General features: G+C 33.8%; 2 protein-coding genes across 2 annotated transcripts; one reads left to right on the forward strand and one right to left on the reverse strand.

The window, feature by feature from the left end:
- Window positions 1-831: 831 nt before the first annotated feature.
- SMC3 (structural maintenance of chromosomes 3) lies at window positions 832-20,339 on the forward strand. The gene is made up of 23 exons (XM_073076742.1): window positions 832-984; window positions 1,101-1,215; window positions 1,738-1,877; window positions 2,336-2,494; window positions 2,838-2,963; window positions 3,326-3,493; window positions 3,851-3,942; window positions 4,269-4,422; window positions 4,980-5,209; window positions 5,579-5,788; window positions 6,017-6,116; window positions 6,296-6,442; window positions 11,856-12,014; window positions 12,558-12,716; window positions 13,550-13,761; window positions 14,311-14,473; window positions 14,923-15,086; window positions 15,628-15,835; window positions 16,126-16,302; window positions 16,689-16,825; window positions 18,837-19,017; window positions 19,500-19,682; window positions 20,073-20,339. The coding sequence occupies exons 1-23, from the start codon at window positions 970-972 to the stop codon at window positions 20,283-20,285; spliced, it is 3,612 nt and encodes a 1,203-aa protein (XP_072932843.1). The 5' UTR covers window positions 832-969; the 3' UTR covers window positions 20,286-20,339.
- LOC140745117 (lipase 3) lies at window positions 17,030-18,277 on the reverse strand. Its single transcript, XM_073076890.1, has one exon. The coding sequence runs from the start codon at window positions 18,275-18,277 to the stop codon at window positions 17,030-17,032; it is 1,248 nt and encodes a 415-aa protein (XP_072932991.1).
- Window positions 20,340-22,048: the final 1,709 nt, after the last annotated feature.

Consider the following 22,048-nt stretch of genomic DNA (forward strand, 5'->3'; position numbering starts at 1 on the left):
CGATGGTGTGGCTTCCTAAGGCTCCCCAAGAAAATGACCAAACGCATGTGCGCGCCATTGCCCCGAACTAATAAACGTCACCATTGGTCGCCACAATGACCATGTGGGCACGTAGGTCCATCCCACTTCTGATGTAGGGAAAAGATGATTAGGACATTAAGGGGAACAGTAATTCAGTAATAATAAAATTAGTTATCATAGTCAGTCGGTCGAGTATATGGCATCGCATAATTTAATAAAATTAGTTATCATATTCAGTAAGTCTACTATATAGCAAAATAACTATAGCGAGGGCTAGGACAGTCTATTGAAACAGACAGCGATCCGTGCACCGAGACGCATCCAAACCAAATGCGTACTGATCAAGTGTTTCAACCCTTTTTATAGGAAGAGCAGGTAAAGTAATCAGGTAGATGGGTCATAAGGCGATAAGGAATGTCGTCCGGTGCAGGTGCCGCCAGCATCTGGTATTACGTCATCCGCTTTTAACGCCTAGACCTGCCCCCGACAAGTACAATTTATTGTTATTGTATTTTTGCCTATAAATTAAAATGTTTATATTAAGTATTATTGTATGAGATGGACTGACACTTAATTTCTAGAAATCAATTTGCTAAATGTATATTACAGCGGTGTATTTCCAAATTCATCATTTTTAAAAAATGCATCAATGAACAAAAATAATATCCTAAAGTAAAGATATCCGCACATGGTTTCTATACTCTTTAATTTCTGCGCACTACGTTTAGTTTAGTTTTAGCTTCTAGCCGCGAGAGGACACTGCTGTATCTATTAATCGTTTTAAAAAATCGATTTTTCGTCAAATCTATTCATGACGGCACTAATGACAGACGAAATTTTTTATGTCAATCTATCTAATGCCAAGTCGGCCAAACGTCACTCAAGAAATGGCGGTCAATGTATTAATTTCATAATTTTTATTACTTTTAAGGGCAAATATCTGTGAAAATGCATATAAAACAGGTAATAATTACAAGTTAAATAACGAAATGTTCCTCGGAAATATCATTTATATGTTATTTGCGATTAAATCGAAATAGAACGGCGTGCATCAAGTCTATCAACATTGTTGTTTACAGGTGATTATTCAGGGATTCAAGAGTTATCGGGAACAAATTGTTGTTGAACCGTTCGACAAACGGCACAATGTGGTCGTGGGACGCAATGGTTCCGGAAAAAGTAATTTCTTTCATGGTGAGTATTTGTTATTACTTTATACATTAGTAGATAAATTATATGGACTAAGTTAATGTACGCAAAACAATGCTGTAATTTACTTTTAATATCGATAAATATCTTTTATAAGTATATTAAAACAGCCCAAGTTTATATTGTCACAATTCCCATTTTATAGTAATGGTACACATGAACAAAATATAGCATTTTGTTGCTTCCTTCTATTGTGTCTTCAGTTCATAGTTTCAACAAAAGAGTAAGTAGCAACTAACATACTATACAGAATCAAAGCTTTTCTATTTAACTTCCATTTTAATGTCAACTATTCATTATCTCAATCACTAGTTGAGACTAATTGATGAATTAGTCTTCTTCCATACTACATAGTAATCTTAGTAAGAATAATTGTCACTAGCAGAGTATGGAATAGTACAAGTATAGTGTAGTGCGTAATCTTGTGCACTAGTTTGTGGTTTTAATGGTACTTTACAAAAATGGTTTTATTTATTTAGTTTATTCATTATGATTTCTCATTATTAGCTATCCAGTTTGTACTGAGCGATGAGTTCTCCCATCTCCGCCCCGAGCAGCGGTTGGCTTTACTGCACGAGGGTACGGGCCCCAGAGTCATCTCTGCCTTTGTGGAAATTATATTTGACAATTCTGATAATAGAATCCCTGTAAGTATTTAAACAGAACTTGTTTTTGTTTGGTTAAATTATATCACTAATGCCTGTTTGTTTGTTTTTGTTGATAATTAATAAAAAAATGATTGATAAATAATTAATAAATAATATTAATAATTAATAATATAAAGATATAAAATAAAGATAATATAAATATTCTAATAACTTGTAATTTGTTATAAATTAAAAAATAAAAATATTCAGTAACAAAAGAACACATTCACCACAGTCAAATAATTTGATTTGTAAACCAAAAAAATATATAAATGAAGTGCAAGCATATGTTGCACTGAGGAACTTGACTTACTATGAGATATGCAACTTTGTTGAATTCTGAATAATAAACAATAAAATCTTAATAAAAAATAATAACCAACCTAAAAAGAAATAATGTGTGCTATGAATTACATCTAATTATGTTGATTGAAATGTGTATAATATGATAATTTCAGATTGAAAAAGATGAAATATTCCTCCGGCGAGTCATTGGATCCAAGAAGGATCAGTTTTTCCTCAACAAGAAGGTTGTACCTCGCTCTGAGGTACTCAACCTGTTGGAGAGTGCTGGCCTATCTAACTCCAACCCATACTATATTGTGAAGCAGGGAAAGGTGAAACACTATATTTAAAGTTACATTTCTTTTGAGGCAAAGTTATATTTTTACAAAAGTAACATATACAATCGAAGCTATAAAATTGACTAGTAACAAATTAATTTTAAATATTTTTTAGACACATAATGATACACTATTATAGGTATTGTAATGTTTATTTTGTTTTGTAATAGTTTGAACTCTTGTACAAATTGATACATGCACTTTTTTATTTTGTATTTTATTAATATCCCAAAAAAGTAGAATTTCTTACTTACATAAGTATACACATTTTTATATACTCAATTATAAACATAACATAGGGCTAATGGGGAAAGGCTGAAAATGATTTTTCTTCCAGATTAACCAAATGGCGATCGCCCCCGATTCTCACAGACTGAAGCTACTCAGGGAAGTGGCTGGCACTCGGGTGTATGATGAACGCAGGGAGGAATCTGTCACTATACTCAAAGAAACTGTTGGGAAGGTAAAAAATATTATTTAATTCAAAATTAATATTGTAGATATAACAGTGAGTATGTACAAATTGTTAAATTCTCCCTTCATATTACATCCCTTAGTAGGGTAGGATTTGAATTTTAATATCAATGCATGGTTGCAGTCAATTGAAAATAAAATAAGCTACATGGAGACAAATTGTAGTACAAATTCTATTACATATTATATGTATAGTTCAGTAATGCATAACTTGTATACATAAATTAAATGTTGTATATGTTGTTTCTTGCTCACATATTATAGAAAATGAGTATGAGGTAAAAAGAAACAATAACATTTGGAATACATGAGAAACAAGTTATAATTTTTGGTCACAAATTGTTCTTTTAGGTAGAGAAAATTAATGAGTTTCTCCAAACAATCGAGGAACGTCTGAAAACTCTGGAAGAAGAAAAGGAAGAGTTGAAGGAGTACCAAAAGTGGGATCGAGCTCGGAGAGTACTGGAGTTCATTATACACGACACTGAACACAGAGAAAATAAAAGGAAACTGGATGAGGTATAAGTTATTTAATTTCTGTTATGTAAGAGGCACATTATTTAATATAAGTGACCGACCAAAACTGGTTTTCTGCCAAAACAGATAGCGAAAACGCAATTTTAGTTTCCAGCCTAATTTAAACCGATATGAACTTATGAAAATCTACACAATTTGTCTTGAATGTAAGTGCACAACGAATGCTTGTTATACAAACGCCCGCGCGCAGCTAAACTCAACCGAAGTTCACAAATGTATATTTCGGATGGGCTGAAAACGAAACTTTTTTGGCCGAAACTTAGCCGAAACCGAATCGTCGGTCGTCTATTTTTTTTTTGTTACGCATAATCTTATTGATTTAATTGCACTATCTTTCAGTTAGAAAAAATGCGCTCAAACAGCGGGAAGGAACAACAACATTATGCAGATATGGTGAGAGAAGCACAGGACCATGTAAGAGAAGCGAACAGGTAAGGGGTTTTGTAAATATTGATACCTTTGAATGTTCAGATACATTGCTTAATTCATACATTTTTTTGCCAACACATGTTAAAGGTATTTGGAACCTTGAAATGTTATGGTTCTTTTTGATAAATATCCATATTTCAATACATCAATTTATTATTACTTTTACTTAGAAATATACATGTAAACTTTACTACCCGTTGTGTCCATATTGTCATTGTATACTTTATGGAAGCCATATTGAATATTAGAAATTGCTGATATGCTGGTGTGCTCGTTATTCTAAATGTAATAAAGAATAATCTTGTAATATTTATTTATTACTTTATAGAAAACTAAAGGAAGCCAGAAAAGACGTAGCAGCGGCTCGGGAGGAGAAAGATATATTGTCTACAGAACAACAGCAGTTATTAAGAGAGAAAACTAAGCTAGAGCTGGCAATCAAAGACTTGACTGATGATGTGGATGGAGACAATAAATCAAAGGTTTGATGTTCAATGTTCCAGATAAATAATATATTTTCTTATCAATCTTTATTTGTAGTTCCAATTTCACAAAGGAATAGTCTAGTAGTAGTATAGAATAATAGGAAGGAATTTTATTATAGTCTAGTAGACGCAATTGATTGTCTATTTTATTTGCATGATATTGACTATTTGAATTTAAAATAGAGCGATGTGCCAGGAGGTACCTATCTTCTAGGCCAGTGGTTGGCAACATTTTTGACGACATGACCATATAGAAGCTACATAAAGTAATGGCGGGCCGGTTTCGTCTCTGCAAATTGCAAAAAAAAAGATGGTAAAGAATGAATAGTCCGTATAATTGGAAATAATATTGGCGAGGAAATAGATTCGTAGGCCGCAAAATGTTCAATAAACCCGCCGGTCGCGAGTTGCCGACGGCTGTTCTAAGCCTTAAGTAGAACCATAACAAGTTCCTCCATTAATTATTATAACAATTGAAAAATAATTGAAAATTAAATACCCCATAGTTTTTAATAAACAAAATTATCTAAGCATAAACTACTTCTGTAATACAGGAAAGAGCCGAAGCCGAATTGGAGCGTCTCAGGCAGCAGATATCCGAAAAAGAACGCGAGCTAGAAGAACTGAAACCCAAATACGAAGAGATGAAAGCACGAGAGGAGGAATGTACGAGAGCTTTAGCATTGAACCAACAGAAACGACAAGAGTTATACGCGAAGCAAGGCAGAGGGACTCAGTTCACCTCCAAACAGGATAGAGATCGGTGGATTGAGAAGGAATTGAAGTGAGTTTAATGTAAATGACATATTGAAATGTTTTTGTCAAGGACATAAGTTATTATCTAGGGACATACTCATAACTTACCGATATTCTGGTATTACATCTTCGTAGATGTTTGTTCCTGGATTTTGTAGGGTTGAATATTTTGTAGGGTTATTAGTAAAGAAAAATATAATGAAGCAACAGCAATTGTAAAGTATACGCAGTAAAGAATTAGGGAGAACCGTATGAAGCTATTGTGTTGGGAATGTTTTGCTATGGAGACTAAGCGGCGTAAGAAACTCCATACGTGCGCAAATTTGTATCTTTTAAAACATCTTTTTCATTTTATTTTTTTAACATCGTATTAACTGATCAACATCAACCAAAACAGATCACTAAACAAGCAGATAAAAGACAAGAAAGACCACGAGAACAAACTCCGCGAGGACTTGCGTCGTGATGCTGCGAAGCTGACTGAGTTGGAGAAGAGAATCGAGGACACCACTAAGGAAATGGAGAGGCAACGGGTGGCCATCGATGAACATAATAAACAGTACTATGAGTGTAAGAAGAAGAAGGATCAAGAACAGAGCGCTAGGAAGTAAGTTGACTATAGTCCGATTCATAATTAAACTCTTAACATAGGTTTTCTACAACCCATTACCACGCAATCTAAATAATTTTGAGTTACTGTTAAATAAAAGTTTAGTATTACAGAATTAAAGTAAATTAAAAAAATGTTCTTGTAATTTTCAAAATGATTGAAGATGACAAATGATGTGTTTCATAGTGCATACCTACATGCTTTAATTCAATTTATTAATTTTAGTGAATTATGGCGTAAGGAAACAACATTGACTCAGAATTTGTCGTCACTTAAAGAAGATTTGGCTAAAGCTGACCAAGCACTGCGCTCTATGGCTGGAAAGGTAATAAATAAATATATATCATTATATTTAAAAAGTAAAACAAATACTAAAATATGACGGTAGCGGTGGACAAACCTCCATAGGCTTTTACGCAGTCGGGTTTTATGTTTTTATAAGAAAGCTGAAATGTGCATTTTGACAGTTAATTAAGTGATATTCGTTTACGTCTTTCCTTACAGCCAATTCTAAACGGACGAGACAGTGTACGAAAAGTACTAGAAACATTCCAGGAGAGAGGCGGCGAATGGGCGAAAATCGCTACGCAGTATTATGGACCGGTTATTGAGAACTTTACGTGTGACAAAGCCATTTACACTGCTGTGGAAGTAAGTTATAAGAATAATGATTTTAATCAAAGTATAAATTCGTCTTAATATATTTAACCTTTAACTAGTGACGTGACAAATTTGTAACACTATAAGGGACATGACGTCTCACAGGCTACTACTTTCAAAGTTAAATTAACAAAAAAATGCATTTGGACGGTTTAGGATTGGATTGTTATTTAACAATTGGAATATAATGAAACAAATGTAAATGAATTCAATGAGTTTTTGTTATTATTATTAAAAAAAACTACAAATCACAATTACTGGTATCTTTCAGCCTTAATTGGCATGAGATCCTTTTGTTGGCATTTTATACACCTTCCATAAATAATATAAGAAATTTAACACTTTTTACTAAAAATCTAATTAATAATAAAACAAAAAAGCATAATAGCTACTTCTGAAAACAAAAAATAAAAATTCTGACATCTACTCAATTTGGCATAAATCATTTGCAATTTTTGCACAAGGGGCGAGAACATTGCAAACATACGGGATTGTAACATCCGATACAAGTGTACGCTATCATTCTGTGTTGTTTAGCTGGACAAATACTGCATGCCTTGGACAGTTTTAGAAGTTGGGCCATCTTCTTCAACCATATCCTCCTAACCCAGAACTCGCTTTATCACTAGACGTATCTCCCTTGGTAATTCATTGCACACAACACGTCTTTGCATATGGGGTACGACTAGTGACCGGCCAAAAGACTAGGAAATCTCCTCTGTCGGTAATTTTGGGCTGATGTATATTATATAAGCATTTATGCCGCTCAAGTCAACAATACGGTACTACCATTGGTCATCTTCTCAAAAGATGGACTGTCTACTCGTAATATTTTTCTTTTTGGTGAATTCGTGGGCTGGAGTTGACGTTTGCTCGCTTTTTCTGGCATTTTCCCTTCGATCACTAATAAGAACTAGATACACAATCCCATACAAAAATGAACTTAAAAAGTGGCGTCAAATTGACGCTAAAAACAAAGAAAAAAAAAATTGACGACCGTGGTTTGTCACTTGGACAAGGAATTAGTGGAGACCAACTGTCATTACTTTTAATATTTTTATTAGGTCGAAGTAATTAATTTTAATGAACATAATAATAATTTATCAATGAAAGTAAGTAATATGCAGTCACAATTTATTATAATAAAAATATAATAAGTTTAAAATTAAAATATAACCAAATACAAGTAATTTAATTAAAAAATCAACAAGCTGTTTGCGCCGTTATCTAACGAAATATATTGCCCACGACTAAATAAATATGTAGTAAACCAACATTTATTTCAATTATTTTTACCTGACTGCCAAGGAAGGGTTATGTTTTTCGCGCGTATCTTGTATGTTTGTCTTTATTTATTTGATCGGATCTAACAAACGGCTGGATGAATGTCGACAATTAAGGTGTCATTATATTCGTCTCAATGACCCGAGTGTCCTTAGTCCGAGGTGTTAGAAAAAAAAATCAAGATGGCGGATTTTTGGCGCGAAATAGTAATATTTCAAAAAAAGTTAACCGAACCTATCGAGTATGATATCAAATGAAAGGAAATTAAACGGAGATTATAAAAACATATAATTTGTATATATATAAAATAGCAAGGTGACTGACTGATTGACTGACTAAATGATTTTTTTCATTTTTCAGAAATCAACGTACAGCCAAAACCGCTTAATTTAGAGTTCTGAAATTTTGCACATGGGTTCGCTATATAGCGTAAATAAGTACTAAGAAAGGCCTTTTGGAAATTCTACCCCTAAGAGGGTAAAACAGGGGATGACAGTTTTTTTCAAATCCTTTAATTTTGAAGCAACTACTGTAAAATTTAGTATTTGGCTTTCTGGATAGGAATAAAGACACACCTATTTATCCCTTTCCGAAAAATCAACCCCATAGAGGGCAAAATAAGGGTTAAAAGTTAATTTGAACAACCGTCAATTTTGACGCAAACACTATGAAATTTTGTATCTGGCTTGTTGGATAAAAATAATGAAATTCTACCCCTAACGATATAAAATATTTACTAGAACTTTGAATTACTGAAGTTATATATTCTATAAATCGTAAATGGTGGATGTTTTTCCGAAATAGTAACACGTTTTAAAAAAAGTTAACCAAAACTATGGAGTGGGGTATCAAAATAAAGGAAATTAAAAGGTGATTACACACATATTATATGATATATACATGTGTATAACACATCGAGGTGACTGTCTGACTAAATGCGTAAGTTGCTGCGCCAGACACCAACGTAAAGGGAAACCGCGGATCTTTAGCGTGCTGGAATTTTACACATAGGTTCTTTATATAGCGTAAATGAGCCCTACGAAGATAAAATAGGATAATATTGTTTGAACATCTTTTGTTTTTGAAGCAGATACCTATTATAAAACTTTTTTTTGGCTTTCTTGCTAAAAAATGATGAAACGCCTATTTCACTGTTTTTTAAAATTCTACTTCAGCCTTTATAGTGCAGTCGGGTTTTTGATTATTTTCATTAAATTACTTGCTTACTTTGTAGTGACAGAAATCCGTTGTATATTTCTTCTTAAATTTAGAGTTTTTTCCAACACCTATCTAAGGACATTTGGATATTTGAGACGAATATAATGACACCTTAACTGTCGAAATTCACCCAGCCGTATGTTAGATCCGAGGGAATAAAATGCAGTGCAGCTAAAGTCCGCTTATAAAGATACATACAAGATACGTGCAAAAAACATAACCCTTCCTTGGCAGTCGAGTAAAAATAAAAATATGGAATCAACAGGATGCCATTAATTCCCTTGAATAAAGTGAGTTTATTGGAAAACAGTCTTTTCGATGGATTTTTATTTTTTTTCGTATCTTTTTTGGCTATGTTAAACAATCTTATTTTAGTGTATCTTTCGACAATAGACTTTATTATAATAATTCTATGATTATTGTCGCGGCAGTTGGATGAAAAGACATCATAAAATATATTAACACGTTCCCAGCGGCACAGATTTTTCTGTACTTTCCATTACTGCGTTACGAGTTGTTTTAAACGTCGTCCTATACCCGACATTGTGACGGCACGAGGCGTATTAAATCCCACCGCCCGAAGGAGACTAAAATCCTTTTTTTGGCGCCAAATAAGATAAAATGGACGGCTTTTGTCTTGATTATTATTAACAATGAGTTGATTAACCTGGATCTGCCACCGCCCTTGGTCAAATTAGTTAGTTTATATTCTATGGGTAAAATAAAATGTGGGGTCTAATGCACCTCGGCCCGCACTGAAAAATGGCAGGTTTCGATATAATTTAGTGATGGGAAAATAAATATCGATTTTATTTTATTGTTTTTATTTATCAACCTTATGGACAGAATGAATACAAAAAGGGGAAAAGTTATGGATGTTTTTCATTGAAACATTTCAGACAATAAGGTTTTTTGCAAACAGTGCATTCCGTGAGATTTTTTTTTTGGTTTTTTTGTCTGCCTCACGACATGTCAAGAATGTGCGGAGTTTTTCGTAGCATCCGACACATCTCTTCTTCTTTGGACCCTTATCGAGATGATGTGCTTTCTTTGCAGTGGATTCTGAAAAGTAGGAGCGAGTAGATTAGGCTAAAGAGTAATCGGAATACTCGATAACGATTTTGCCTACGTTTCCTATATCAATAATGTAGCTACTTAACTTTTGTTTGAACCATAACAGGAAACGTAATTATCTATAATGTAATTTCTTACTATACGGATATACGCCTAGCCTGCCAAGTCTCACTACTGGACTTTCACCTAGACAGAGTATATTTGTGACTTACCTGTTTTTGAAATATCTTCCTGTATTCTAATTTTGGCTCAGATTTTTCAACCAGTTTTTCTTCATCTTCCTCCATGATCAACTTTTTTCGGCAACGTTTCGACATGATAATTTTCAACACAAAGACAGCCTCGACTGTGTTGCACAACACTAACCACGTGAAGCTAGCGTGGGGTGCGGTACGAGGTGCGTGGGGAAACGAGGCGTTCGCAACCTCGTTCCGCACTGTGTTAGCATTATCATTTGTTCAGTGCGGCACGAGGTCTAACAAACCCGACATTAGGTTGGTGTACCATAGAACTAGGAATCAGTAGCACATCACAAACATATAGTTATCACTCTCCTACACTGAACCAGACGGAAGTTATGCCTCTCGCACCACAGAGAAGTTAAAGTTTTTTCTTACCGCTATAACGACCAGACATGGACGAGGTGTTTTAAGCCGCGTTCCGCAGCTAATGTGTTAAATAATAATTTACTTAATAATTTAATTTCACTCATTTACTATTTACTCATTGCCTATGTTTAATTATTATACAAAACAAATATTTTTATATAACAAAAAAAAGAAAAAAAAAAATTTAATTAAAGAAAAAAATATAAAACAATAGCGTCTCCATTCAAGTTAGAACAGAGTCACCATGTAACCCGAACAAATCAAGTGGGCTTGCAATAGTAAGAATTGTACGTTTAGTAACAGACTTTACAATTTAAATGGTTTATACATTCTGTTGATTTTTGTTGATAATTTTTAAAACTTAAAAATAAATTATTTACGAACGAAATAGCAGTATTTATAATTGAGTGATAGCAATTACCTACTTATAATAATAATACTTACCGAAAATACGATATTCCATCATTTGTTAGCGTACTAGACGTGTGATTTTTGCAGTTTTGAACGAGCACTGAGGCATGTTTATTCTCCGAACGTTCAAACACTACTAACCTAAAAGCGCACCCAAATGTCTATTTGGGTGCTCTTTTCGTCGCGCCATTTTTTTGTCGCTGATTGTGTATCTAGTTCTTATTAGTGATCGAAGCATTTTCCACTAAAAATAAAAAAGTAGTTCGAAAAAAAAAGTGTATGACAACTAGAGACATGTAGCCTCACAGGCTACACCCAATTTTCAAATTAATATTACTTACGTGTTAAACAACCGATGACCAAGCGACCTTCTTCCATGGTCGTTTTAGCACTAAAACAAAAGCTACTGAGACGCAGAGTCGCGGTGAGCGGGGGGAAGTGGTCAATTCCAGGAATTTGCAAAACGTGAGACGCCTGTGAGACTACACGTCACTGGTTAAAGGTTAAGTTTATTTTCTTTTTAGTACAGTCAATAGCATTTTTTCGCCTGTTCATTAGTTCCATTTTTGGAATTCTAATAAACTTTTTTGTATGTAATAATGTATTATCATCTAGCACATATTTGCCACTAGCCAATACATAAATACATTTAGACAATTATTGCATTAATTATTTCTTATTACAAAAAGACATCATCCTCATCCTGTATCTATTTCTCAATAAATATAAGTTGACCGTTTATATCATAATTTCCAGTTAATTTTCAGTTGCTTGTGCCTTAATAATAAACAATCTATTGTTATATTCAGGTTACCGCTGGAAACAGGTTGTTCCACCACATTGTAGAATCAGACACAGTGGGGACAAAGATTTTGAAGGAGATGAACCGGCAGAGCCTTCCCGGGGAGGTCACCTTCATGCCGTTAAACAGACTGCAAGTTAGGGACATGGTGTATCCTAATGACAATGTGAGGTTTATTTTGTCTATTTGTATTTTTTGAAGCGTGTTATGGAGTTTCTTTTGCCGCTTCTACTCCATAACGAAATACCTTGTGAAGTGGTGGTAGATGTATTGAGAAAAAGAGTTCTGTGAAGAATCTATTTTGAATAAAACATTTTTGATTTGATTTGATTTGTCATATCATATACATAGTAGAGCGCACCGCGATATTGATGCAAATGGTAAGGGTTTCGACTGTCCATAGCTAGAAATTACAGGTTCAATATCTGGGCAATATCTATTCTTGTGAAGACAATATTTTGCGGTCTCTGTAAATTATTGTGCGAAAACCAATCGTATATTTATATGTCCATTAAATGTTTATATAAAATATGTATTTATAAATAATCGTCAGTACTTTATAAAATAATAATAAACGTTTGCTATAATTCAGCAATATTTAAATAAGATAAATAATTTATAGATTTTATGGATGAATGGAAAATACATGTCATTTTCAAATTTACGGTTGCTATGATTGGTGACATTAAACCACTATTTCACTTTACAGAATGCAATTGCAATGGTACAGAAACTCAAATATGACCCAAAGTATGCAAAAGCAATGAAGTACATATTTGGCAAGACACTCATATGTAGAAACTTGGAGTGTGCTACCGAGTTGGGCAAGCAGTTCCATTTGGACTGTGTCACTTTAGAGGGAGATCAGGTAAGTGGCATGGGGCACTAACTACTTTATTTATAACAAGCTGTGCCCTGCGGTTTCACACGCGTTAAAAAGAAATAGGGGCACAGCTAGTTCTAAAATATAAGTAGCCTAAGTTACTCCTTATTACATCAGCTACCTGCCAATAAAAGTCCCGTCAAAATCGGTCCGGCCATTTCAGACATTAGCCAGAACAAACAGACAGACAAACAAAAATTGTAAAAATGTTATTTTGGTATATGTACCGTATGGTATATTCATATGCATGTAGTAAAAAGCGGTTATTTCAATATTAAAAACAGACACTACAATTTTATTTATATGTATAGATATAGAAGTAGCAAATAAGCTCACTCAATCTCAGAGATCTGCAGTAACTCCTGGTATGATTAGAGTTGTATCTGAGGTTGTCTACAGATATGATTATTATGCTTCGTCTTAGTCAACATACTTAGTCCAAGTATGTTGCCCTTACTATTCCGTTCGTACTGGAATACAGCTGTATTAAATACTTCTTGTCGAACTACAAATAACTATACTATTTATATAAGAAATCATAGGGGTCGTTTGTGTAAATTATAAGTTCTTTACAAAGTTTAGTAATGTTGAGCACGATTGTTAATTTAGTACGATAATCAGATTTTTTTTAAAACTTTGTGCTTTTCAACACATACATTAAGCCGTTAGTGCCGGTTTTTTATCATATTTTGGTTGTAGTTAAAACTCTATATTATCTAAACTTCCAGCATCTACGTATGAAATATGTAATGAGATGGGTCTTTTCAGCAATAGATCATATAAAAAAGTAGCAAACTAAAACGTAAAAAATTCAACAGGTATCATCTAAAGGTTCGCTAACAGGTGGCTACTTCAACCAATCCCGCTCTCGGTTAGAGATGCAAAAGACCCGATCAGAGCTGATGGAACAGATCACATCACTAGAACAGGAGCTGAGCACGCTGCGACAAGAGCTCAATAAGACCGAGAGCAGCATTAACAGCATCGTGTCTGAGATGCAACGTACTGAGACTAAGCAGGGGAAGGCTAAGTGAGAACACACTATTATTTTACAAGGCTAGGTATTTCAAAAAGTAATGATGCAGTTTTAGTTATCAAAATCGGCCTCGTAACTCCTTTCAGCATTTTTCGCTAATCCTTATAGTTTCGGATTTGGCCCTGAAGGCCCGTTTGAAAAATTCACCCTGTATATTTCTCATATGCAATGTGAATTCATCGTGTATGCGTTCAGAGGATTGCTGAGATGATGAGACTAATTTAACTAATGTAATACTAGAAACTGAATATCGTGCATTAGGAGTCCATTTAGTTACTATGTCTAGGTTTTCTCTTACTAATTGGTTTACATTTTATCTTACAATATATCTACTTGATTGCGAAAAGTACCAAATTCTACAAAATCTATCAAAACATTTGATTCAATTATTGTTCTCAAGTAGTCATGAACGAATGTGAATGAAGCACTTACTTTGATCAACTAGTCACTTTATTAAAATTATTGGATATTAATTATTATTCCATTACTTGAAGATGTCCTTGAAGACAGCAGTTCCATAAAATAATTGATTCCAATTTTCAGAGACATATTCGACAAAGTGAAGGCTGATATCCGTCTAATGAAAGAGGAGTTAGCATCAATAGAGCGATTCAGAGGACCCAAAGAACGGTCATTGGCCCAGTGCCGCTCGAGTTTGGAGGCTATGCAGGCCACTAAGGAGGGACTTGAATCTGAATTGCATCAGGTAATTCATAAATCCTAACTAATATTAAATACGAACGTGAGTTTGTTTGTTTGCAACACTTTACATAACCATGCACGCCTTTACATAACCGATTGCCATGAATTTTTATATACACGTTGTCAGGGGTTCATAAAAAGTATAAAAACCTCAGATCACGGGCAAAGCCGCTAGTGTGTTATAAATTAGACTCCTGGTTAAATAATTAATAATATCCAGATAATTAGTCATTCTTAAAGAAAAGACACTTTAGCATTATTGAACTTGAAATGTAACAGTACAATTTGCTTAACCAATGTACCATTTAAATTGTATCCTTCCTGTTAAAGTTGACAGTTGACTTTTAATTTAATCGTTCCAAGACAATTTTATATTCAATATATGGTGTCGGTTAAAAAAAGACCTTCATTTACTGAAAATAAAGTGTATAAATCACGTCTTTTCGTTTTCAGGAATTAATGGAACAGCTCTCAACAGCAGACCAGGGTAAGGTGGATGAACTGAATGATGCCATTCGGCGGTTGACTCAAGAGAACAAGGAAGCTTTCAGTCAGAGAATGAATCTCGAAGCCAATAAGAATAAGCTGGAAAACTTGCTCACAAACAACTTGATTAGGTTTGTTGATATTGTATTTTAATCATGTGAATATGATTAGGTTTTTGGGATTAGAGAATAATTCCTTTGCAACTTACTCGAATTGATCTCGTAAACACAGTAAATGTACACACAAATGTTAAATGATAGCAGTTGAGGAGTCTTTTTCGATTCTTCATCTATTGCTAAGGCAAGTCAGTTCTTTGGTAACAGACTGAAGTGATAAATTGTTAGATCGAAAATGAATGGTCGAAGGCTACGATCCAATTCTTTGACGATCGAGATCTTTAATGCTTTCTGTCCTGTGACGACATTGTAACAATGTCGATTATAATGATCTGGTATAAAAAGCAATACAGATAGGTAGAAGAAAGTGTATAGGCTAAATAAGATAAATCAAATGGTTCGTATGTCTTTATAATCGGTGTAAAAGATTATTTTGTTTTAGTGAAACATTATGATGACTCGTTGCTTTAACCGCCAAACTTTATATAGGGATTCGGCCGGGACTTTGCTCGTCGTTATAACTAATTCGATCGATATGATTTTCGGTGTATTTCAGACGTAAAGACGAGTTAGTGCAAGCGTTGCAAGAGATATCAGTGGAGGACCGCAAACGTCGGCTCGCGAACAGCAAGGCGGACCTCAGCGGTGCGGAGAAGCGCATCAGACAGATCAATCGTGAACTTGAGGAAGTTGAGAGGAAAGTTCAAGCCGCTGTTAAGAATGAAAAGGCCCTTAAACTCGAGTTGGATAAGTGGCGGAATAAGGTTGGTGGTACACTGAGCTATTTGGTACTCTTCAGGGGAATCCAGCAGATAAAGTGTGTCTCGACATGTCACTAAAATTTACTGGAGATGGCGCCACGAGTATTCTGATTCATGCTATCGATATGCTACACTTTAAAGAACTCTCCATTAAGATGACCCAATGCTAGTAGTCATTTAAAAATAAATGACTTTGATCACACAAAATTTTAAACGCGTGTTACACTAACTATTAATCTAGGTATAATCTTCAATCATTTTTATTGCTTACTAATTTTAACCTACTTGTCCAGGAAAAAGAAGCTCAAGACAAAATGGAGGAAGACGCTAAAGGCTTAGAGAAAATGGCGTCTAAGGAAGTGCTATTGCAGGAGAAGATACAGGAATCTCTAGATAAGATCGCCGCCTTGGGCACTTTGCCCAATGCCCCAGAGTTACACTCCAAGTATCAGAAAATGTCCTTAAAACAGGTATGTGTAATGTAATTATATTATTATATATATATACCATGTGAGTAGATGTAGAGGTAGACTGTGTTCTTAATATGACTTAATTTGTTTATGGGTCTGTTTGATAAATTAAATTTAGTTATTTTATCATTAAATTAGTGGCTGAATGTGATTGAGGGAATGAGAAAATTTTATTTATATCATTTAATATTTTATGAATTGAAATATTTTTTCTATGTTTCGAAAACTGTAAATTAGTACTCGTAGACAATATCAATAGGTAATTTACCTAAAATTGAAAACATTAATAATATATTTTTACATATCTGTATTCATTTTTTTAAGAGTTTTATATTTTAAATTTGGTATAAAACTATATAGAAAATATATTTAACATGTGTTTTCAGCTATTCAAAGAACTGGAGAAAGCTAATCAACACTTGAAGAAATACAACCACGTGAATAAGAAGGCCTTAGATCAATTTATCAGTTTCTCAGAGCAGAAAGAGAAATTGTATAAGAGGAAAGAGGAATTGGATATTGGGTGAGTTTGAAATAAAAATTAAAAAATATTAAATTACATCGTATGATATACATATTCATATTCACTTCTTAAAAAACTACATAATACACAATCCTGAATCACAGCCCATAAATATAGGTTTTAATATGGTGTATACAAAAATATAGTATTAATATTTTAATTTGGTTTAAAATATTAATATAATTTGAAATGTTTACTAATAAACTATCGTTGTAGCTCAAAATTCTCAATGTCTTTAATAATTTTCATATAAACAGCATCTTTGGCAATACCGGCATACAAATAATCTATATGATTTAAATATTTTGTGTGATAGCTTTTATGAACGTTCGGTAAGTGCTCCTTAAGTGTGGCGACATCTATCGGATGCGACAACCAATCATTGTCACTATAGAATAAAATTATTGGTACTGTAATTCCATTTAAATCGTAATCTGGTGGACTAAATGTGTTATACTCTAAAATATTGCCCAACCATCCGTAGTCGAAGCGACGAAACGTGCCCGATTCGTGCAGTTGCCAAAAATGTAAGAATTGTAGTACAGAGGACGTACTTTGTGAATGTTCTAATATAACAGGCAACATCGTATCGCTAATGTAACAATTGTTACCAAAAAACGTTTCGAGTACGTTACTGCATGACGTCACTTTACATACGTTCGTAACGATTCGGTTCAGCAAATCCGTAGAGGGGGATAACACGTTGATATATTGAAAGAACTGGAATATACTACTCGGTAATGACAGGTATTTCAATACGGGACTCTCAGCGTGACTTAGCCATGCGATCGGTGATAAAGCAAACATTAGTTTGACTTTTGTATTATACTCCGGTTTTAAAGACATCATAACGAAAAAACTTGTCGTTCCTTGGGAATGTCCGATATAGTATAAACTTTCCATATTACTTATTTTGAGCGCGTAATCGATCATAGCCGGTAGATCGTGAGTTCCTATTTCCTCCCAAGAAAATTTCCAAAAGCGTCCGTCATCCGGCTGTAAATGTGTATGCGATGAACTGTGTTTGTTACCTCTTGCATTTCCCATCCATACATCGTATCCTTTATCGACGAGAATGTATCCTAGCGCTGTATTCGGTCCTTGAAGAATCCAACTGTCAGACGAATCCAACAATCCGTGCATTAGAAAAACAGGCATTCTGTCTGTCGTATTAAGTCGCTCGTTTTTTGTTAGTCGATGCAAACTCAAAATGTACCCATCATCCGTAGTGACCTTGTGTTCTTCGATGGAATATCCGTATTTTTTCGCTAACAATGTTATATTTAAAGACGAATCCTCAGGCGTTATATTTAATTCCGTCGCGTTTTTATTTATTGCCGTACAATTAAAATCATATTCAACTTTTTTTAATATTCCCGAAGGAGGTACATAAGTAGTTTCGACGAAAAATATAAATAAACTTGACAAAATTGGTATCACCATCCAAGACATCGTTGCGAGTAATCGATGAGTATTTTAACGTGTAATATATAGTGTCCGAAGTCATTACACTATCTTGTCTTTTAAAGTTTGTGCTTAATTGTTTTGTGGGACCTTGACACTTTTTTCACTTATTGGATATTAGGGCATTGGGTATTACGCTATTTTTTTTAGTTAGTTTTAATAGACAACCGTGTTTTATTTTGAAATTTTCGTTTATTTTTTTTATATCAAAAACCATCTAATTTAGTACGATTGAAGTGTGAAAGAACTTTGAATGAATTTTTACATTCTTCCCATGAATTGAACACGATAGATGGACAGCAATGTCTCCCTTAATAGGAAGACCCTTCTTCGTTTAAAGTTTGAAGAACCTTTACGGGTTGACTGGCGTGGTGCAACCCACGCCTATTTCTGACATGAATCTGTTTCGGTGGGAAATTGTGGATGACTGCTTACTTTTTAGACTACCATCTTCCTCAACTAAGCACTAATAGTTGTCTACAGATGTCTATGTACTACATGCTCATTTACATGAATCTTACAAAAGTCAAATGTAATTATTGTTTAGTGGCGAGAAAATCCGCGAGCTAATCGAAACGCTCGAGCATCGCAAGTTAGAAGCTATCCAGTTCACATTCAAGCAAGTGAGCAAGAACTTCACGGAGGTGTTCAAGAAACTGGTGCCCCAAGGTCGAGGTAGTCTCATCATGCGAGTGGCACCAGATGATGCACAAGATGTCACGCCTGAGGTAAGAACTAGTTATTATCTATCTATATACTAGCTGACCCGGCAAACTTTGTATCTATTTATGAAATATATTAAACCTTCCCAGGACTTCCACAAATTATTCTAAACTAAAGTTAGCCAAATCGGTCCAGCCGTTCTCGAGTTTTAGAAAGTAACGGAAAGCAATTAAATAATTTGCTCTTACGTTGTTAATACATAATTTCGTTCGTTCATGCATTCACGCAGCAATTCGTTCATGTAACGATTCATTCATTTATTCATGGATTAAAATAATTTATCATTAGTTATTGTTAATTAAAAAGGTAAAAATTAAAAGGTACATTATAGATTTTTCATTATGTAGTGCACATGATTTGAGCACCCACTTGACTTTCGTCTGTTACATTTATTTACTTTTCTTGAAGGTCAATGATATGAAACACATTATTTCATTTCTCCATTTCTGTTTTGTAGTACTTTAGTTCAAACTTTTTAATTTTTCAGCGTGCAAACGGCGATCAATTCACGGGAGTTGGTATTAAGGTGTCGTTTACCGGCGGCGAGGGTGATATGAGAGAAATGAACCAGCTCTCAGGAGGACAGAAGTCTCTTGTAGCCCTAGCGTTGATTTTCGCCATACAGAAGTGCGATCCGGCTCCGTTCTACTTGTTCGACGAAATTGATCAGGTAAGTTGAGTTTTAGCGAATTGACATAGTGAGTCTAGTTATTTGAGTATTTCCAAATATTTTAGGAGTAACCAAGTGTTGTTTGTTGGGTACGAAAGTGACATTCAGCAACACGTATGTACTACGAAATGAACTAACTGATAAGAAAGAAGGAATTCATTTTTATACATTCCATACATTCTTAATATTGCATTACTGTTTAAAGTATCTTATTGGACAATCAGTTTATCATAAAATTATAATATTTCATCATAAAATTAAGTAACGTTCATTTCTATACTGCTTTGTTTATGAAGAATAGTTTAGGTTTAGCCAGTAACCATTTGTAGTAACGCAATTAGCGTTATAGCATAATTAACAGGCTCTAAATTATTGTTTTTTAACTTCTAGGCTTTAGACGCGCAACATCGTAAAGCGATCGCGAATATGATCCACGAGCTATCAACCTCAGCACAGTTCATCACGACCACCTTCAGGCCGGAGCTGTTAGAACACGCCCACAAGTTCTACGGCGTCAAGTTCCGAAACAAGGTATCACATGTGGAATGTGTCACGCAAGAAGAAGCTAGAGATTTCGTCGAGGATAGCGCTACACATGCTTAAAACCGCTATCCTTGCGCTATGCAACACATGCCTTAATTTTAGTGTAGTGTTTCGGACACAAATGGAGTTTTAAGATCCTATGACATTAAAATGTCGACATGTAAAGGTTCATTCGGTATAAATAAAAACGTCTTACATAATTTTGGATAGCAAAGTGGAGTTTTAAGCTTCTGATTTTCAATGAAATGTACATAAGTCACTTACTTACGTAAACAGAGGAAATTACCATAAGTAGACAATGAAGTGATAATAGAGATGAAAATTATCGATACTTCGGGGTTTAAAAGTCCATAACATTTGACAGGGGTTTCACTTTTTCATAAGTATGATAATGTTAAGTATTTTTAAACTCTAAAGTCTATTATGCCGTTCGAGCCCGAATTGTATGCAAAAATATTTGGTTGGAAATCTTTCTATTCCGACGAGACGTTGAGGAAAATCCTTGAATGTGACTACTATTTAAAAAGGAAATATTGACTTTCCGAACTTGAAACATTGAGATATAAAAGGGTTGGTTAAAAAAATTATATACAAAATTTGACATTACCTATGTTTTGCATATTTGACGTTCATATTATTTATTTTTAAGTGATTTTTTCTTTTATTTTAATAGTAACCATTTAGTTTTATTTTCGTATTAATATTAAAAATTCGTAGTTTTATAATAAGTTTTTATTTACGATTTGACCCCAGGTATAATATTCTAGTATATTTTTGGTGTGGAAAGATCGAATATAACCGTATAATATTCCGAATCTGGATTGAGTACTACAAGTTCATCATTTTTGCGTGTTAAGTCAGTCATAAGCAAATTAATATCTTTTCTGTGCAACTCAAGATACGGGAACAACTTTAGTGTTCATAACTCCACGACAATTACAATGAGTTTGGCTGACGGAGGACTCAAAAATCATATCAGCTATTCCCATCACACATGTTCATTTACATATTAACAATAATATACAATAAATTTAAATTTAGCAATACCTTATTAATGAAGATAGATTAAAGGGGACAATATTATTTTTCAAAAGAAAGAAGCATTAGAATAATATTACACGATATTTGTGAAAATGTAACAGTAATATTTAGATGTAGATAGATATAAATTTATATATTCGTACTGAGTACGGTAACTGAATTGAGGACTATAGCTTAGCATCACCAAATACTAAATGATAATTTTACTACATTTGTTACTGTTTAATAAAGTGTTTTGTGGTGCTAAGAACTTTCAGTGTTCTTTAAAAGTGTCTTAATTTCATTACAGTTATGATTTTATATAAAAAAGTTGTTTTATTTTAGCCATGATTATTTATGAATGATCTTCCTCTATTGTCATTTCTAAACTCGAGAAGTCTGAGAGAATCATTCTTGTACATCAATGGGTAACATAAAAGACATACCAAATTTGGCTCACAGTCAGTATTAAGATGCCCATTTAATAAAGTGGCATAAAAACATTTGCAAAAAAAAAGGAAAGGATTAAATTCAAAACGCAATGCAATGCAATTCGAACCCCTTTATTTAAATTTTCAAAATACTTCTTGAAGTAATCTTAAGTGTTAACTTACCATAATTTTTTTTTTATAATATTTTTTATGTTGAACAATATAATTTTTAAATCGCAATCGTGTTAAAAACATAGCTTTCTGCAAACATTCTACAATTGTATTACTTACAAGGCTGAGAAAAGTTTGATATGTATAGTTACAAAAGTATTACGAATAAAATACATAAACTTGTTCAAATTTCTTTGTTCT

Source organism: Epargyreus clarus, unplaced genomic scaffold, assembly GCF_041222505.1.
Source record: "Epargyreus clarus isolate Ecla_fem2 unplaced genomic scaffold, WU_Ecla_fem_2.2 ptg000009l, whole genome shotgun sequence".
In the NCBI taxonomy this organism is placed as follows: domain Eukaryota; kingdom Metazoa; phylum Arthropoda; class Insecta; order Lepidoptera; family Hesperiidae; genus Epargyreus; species Epargyreus clarus.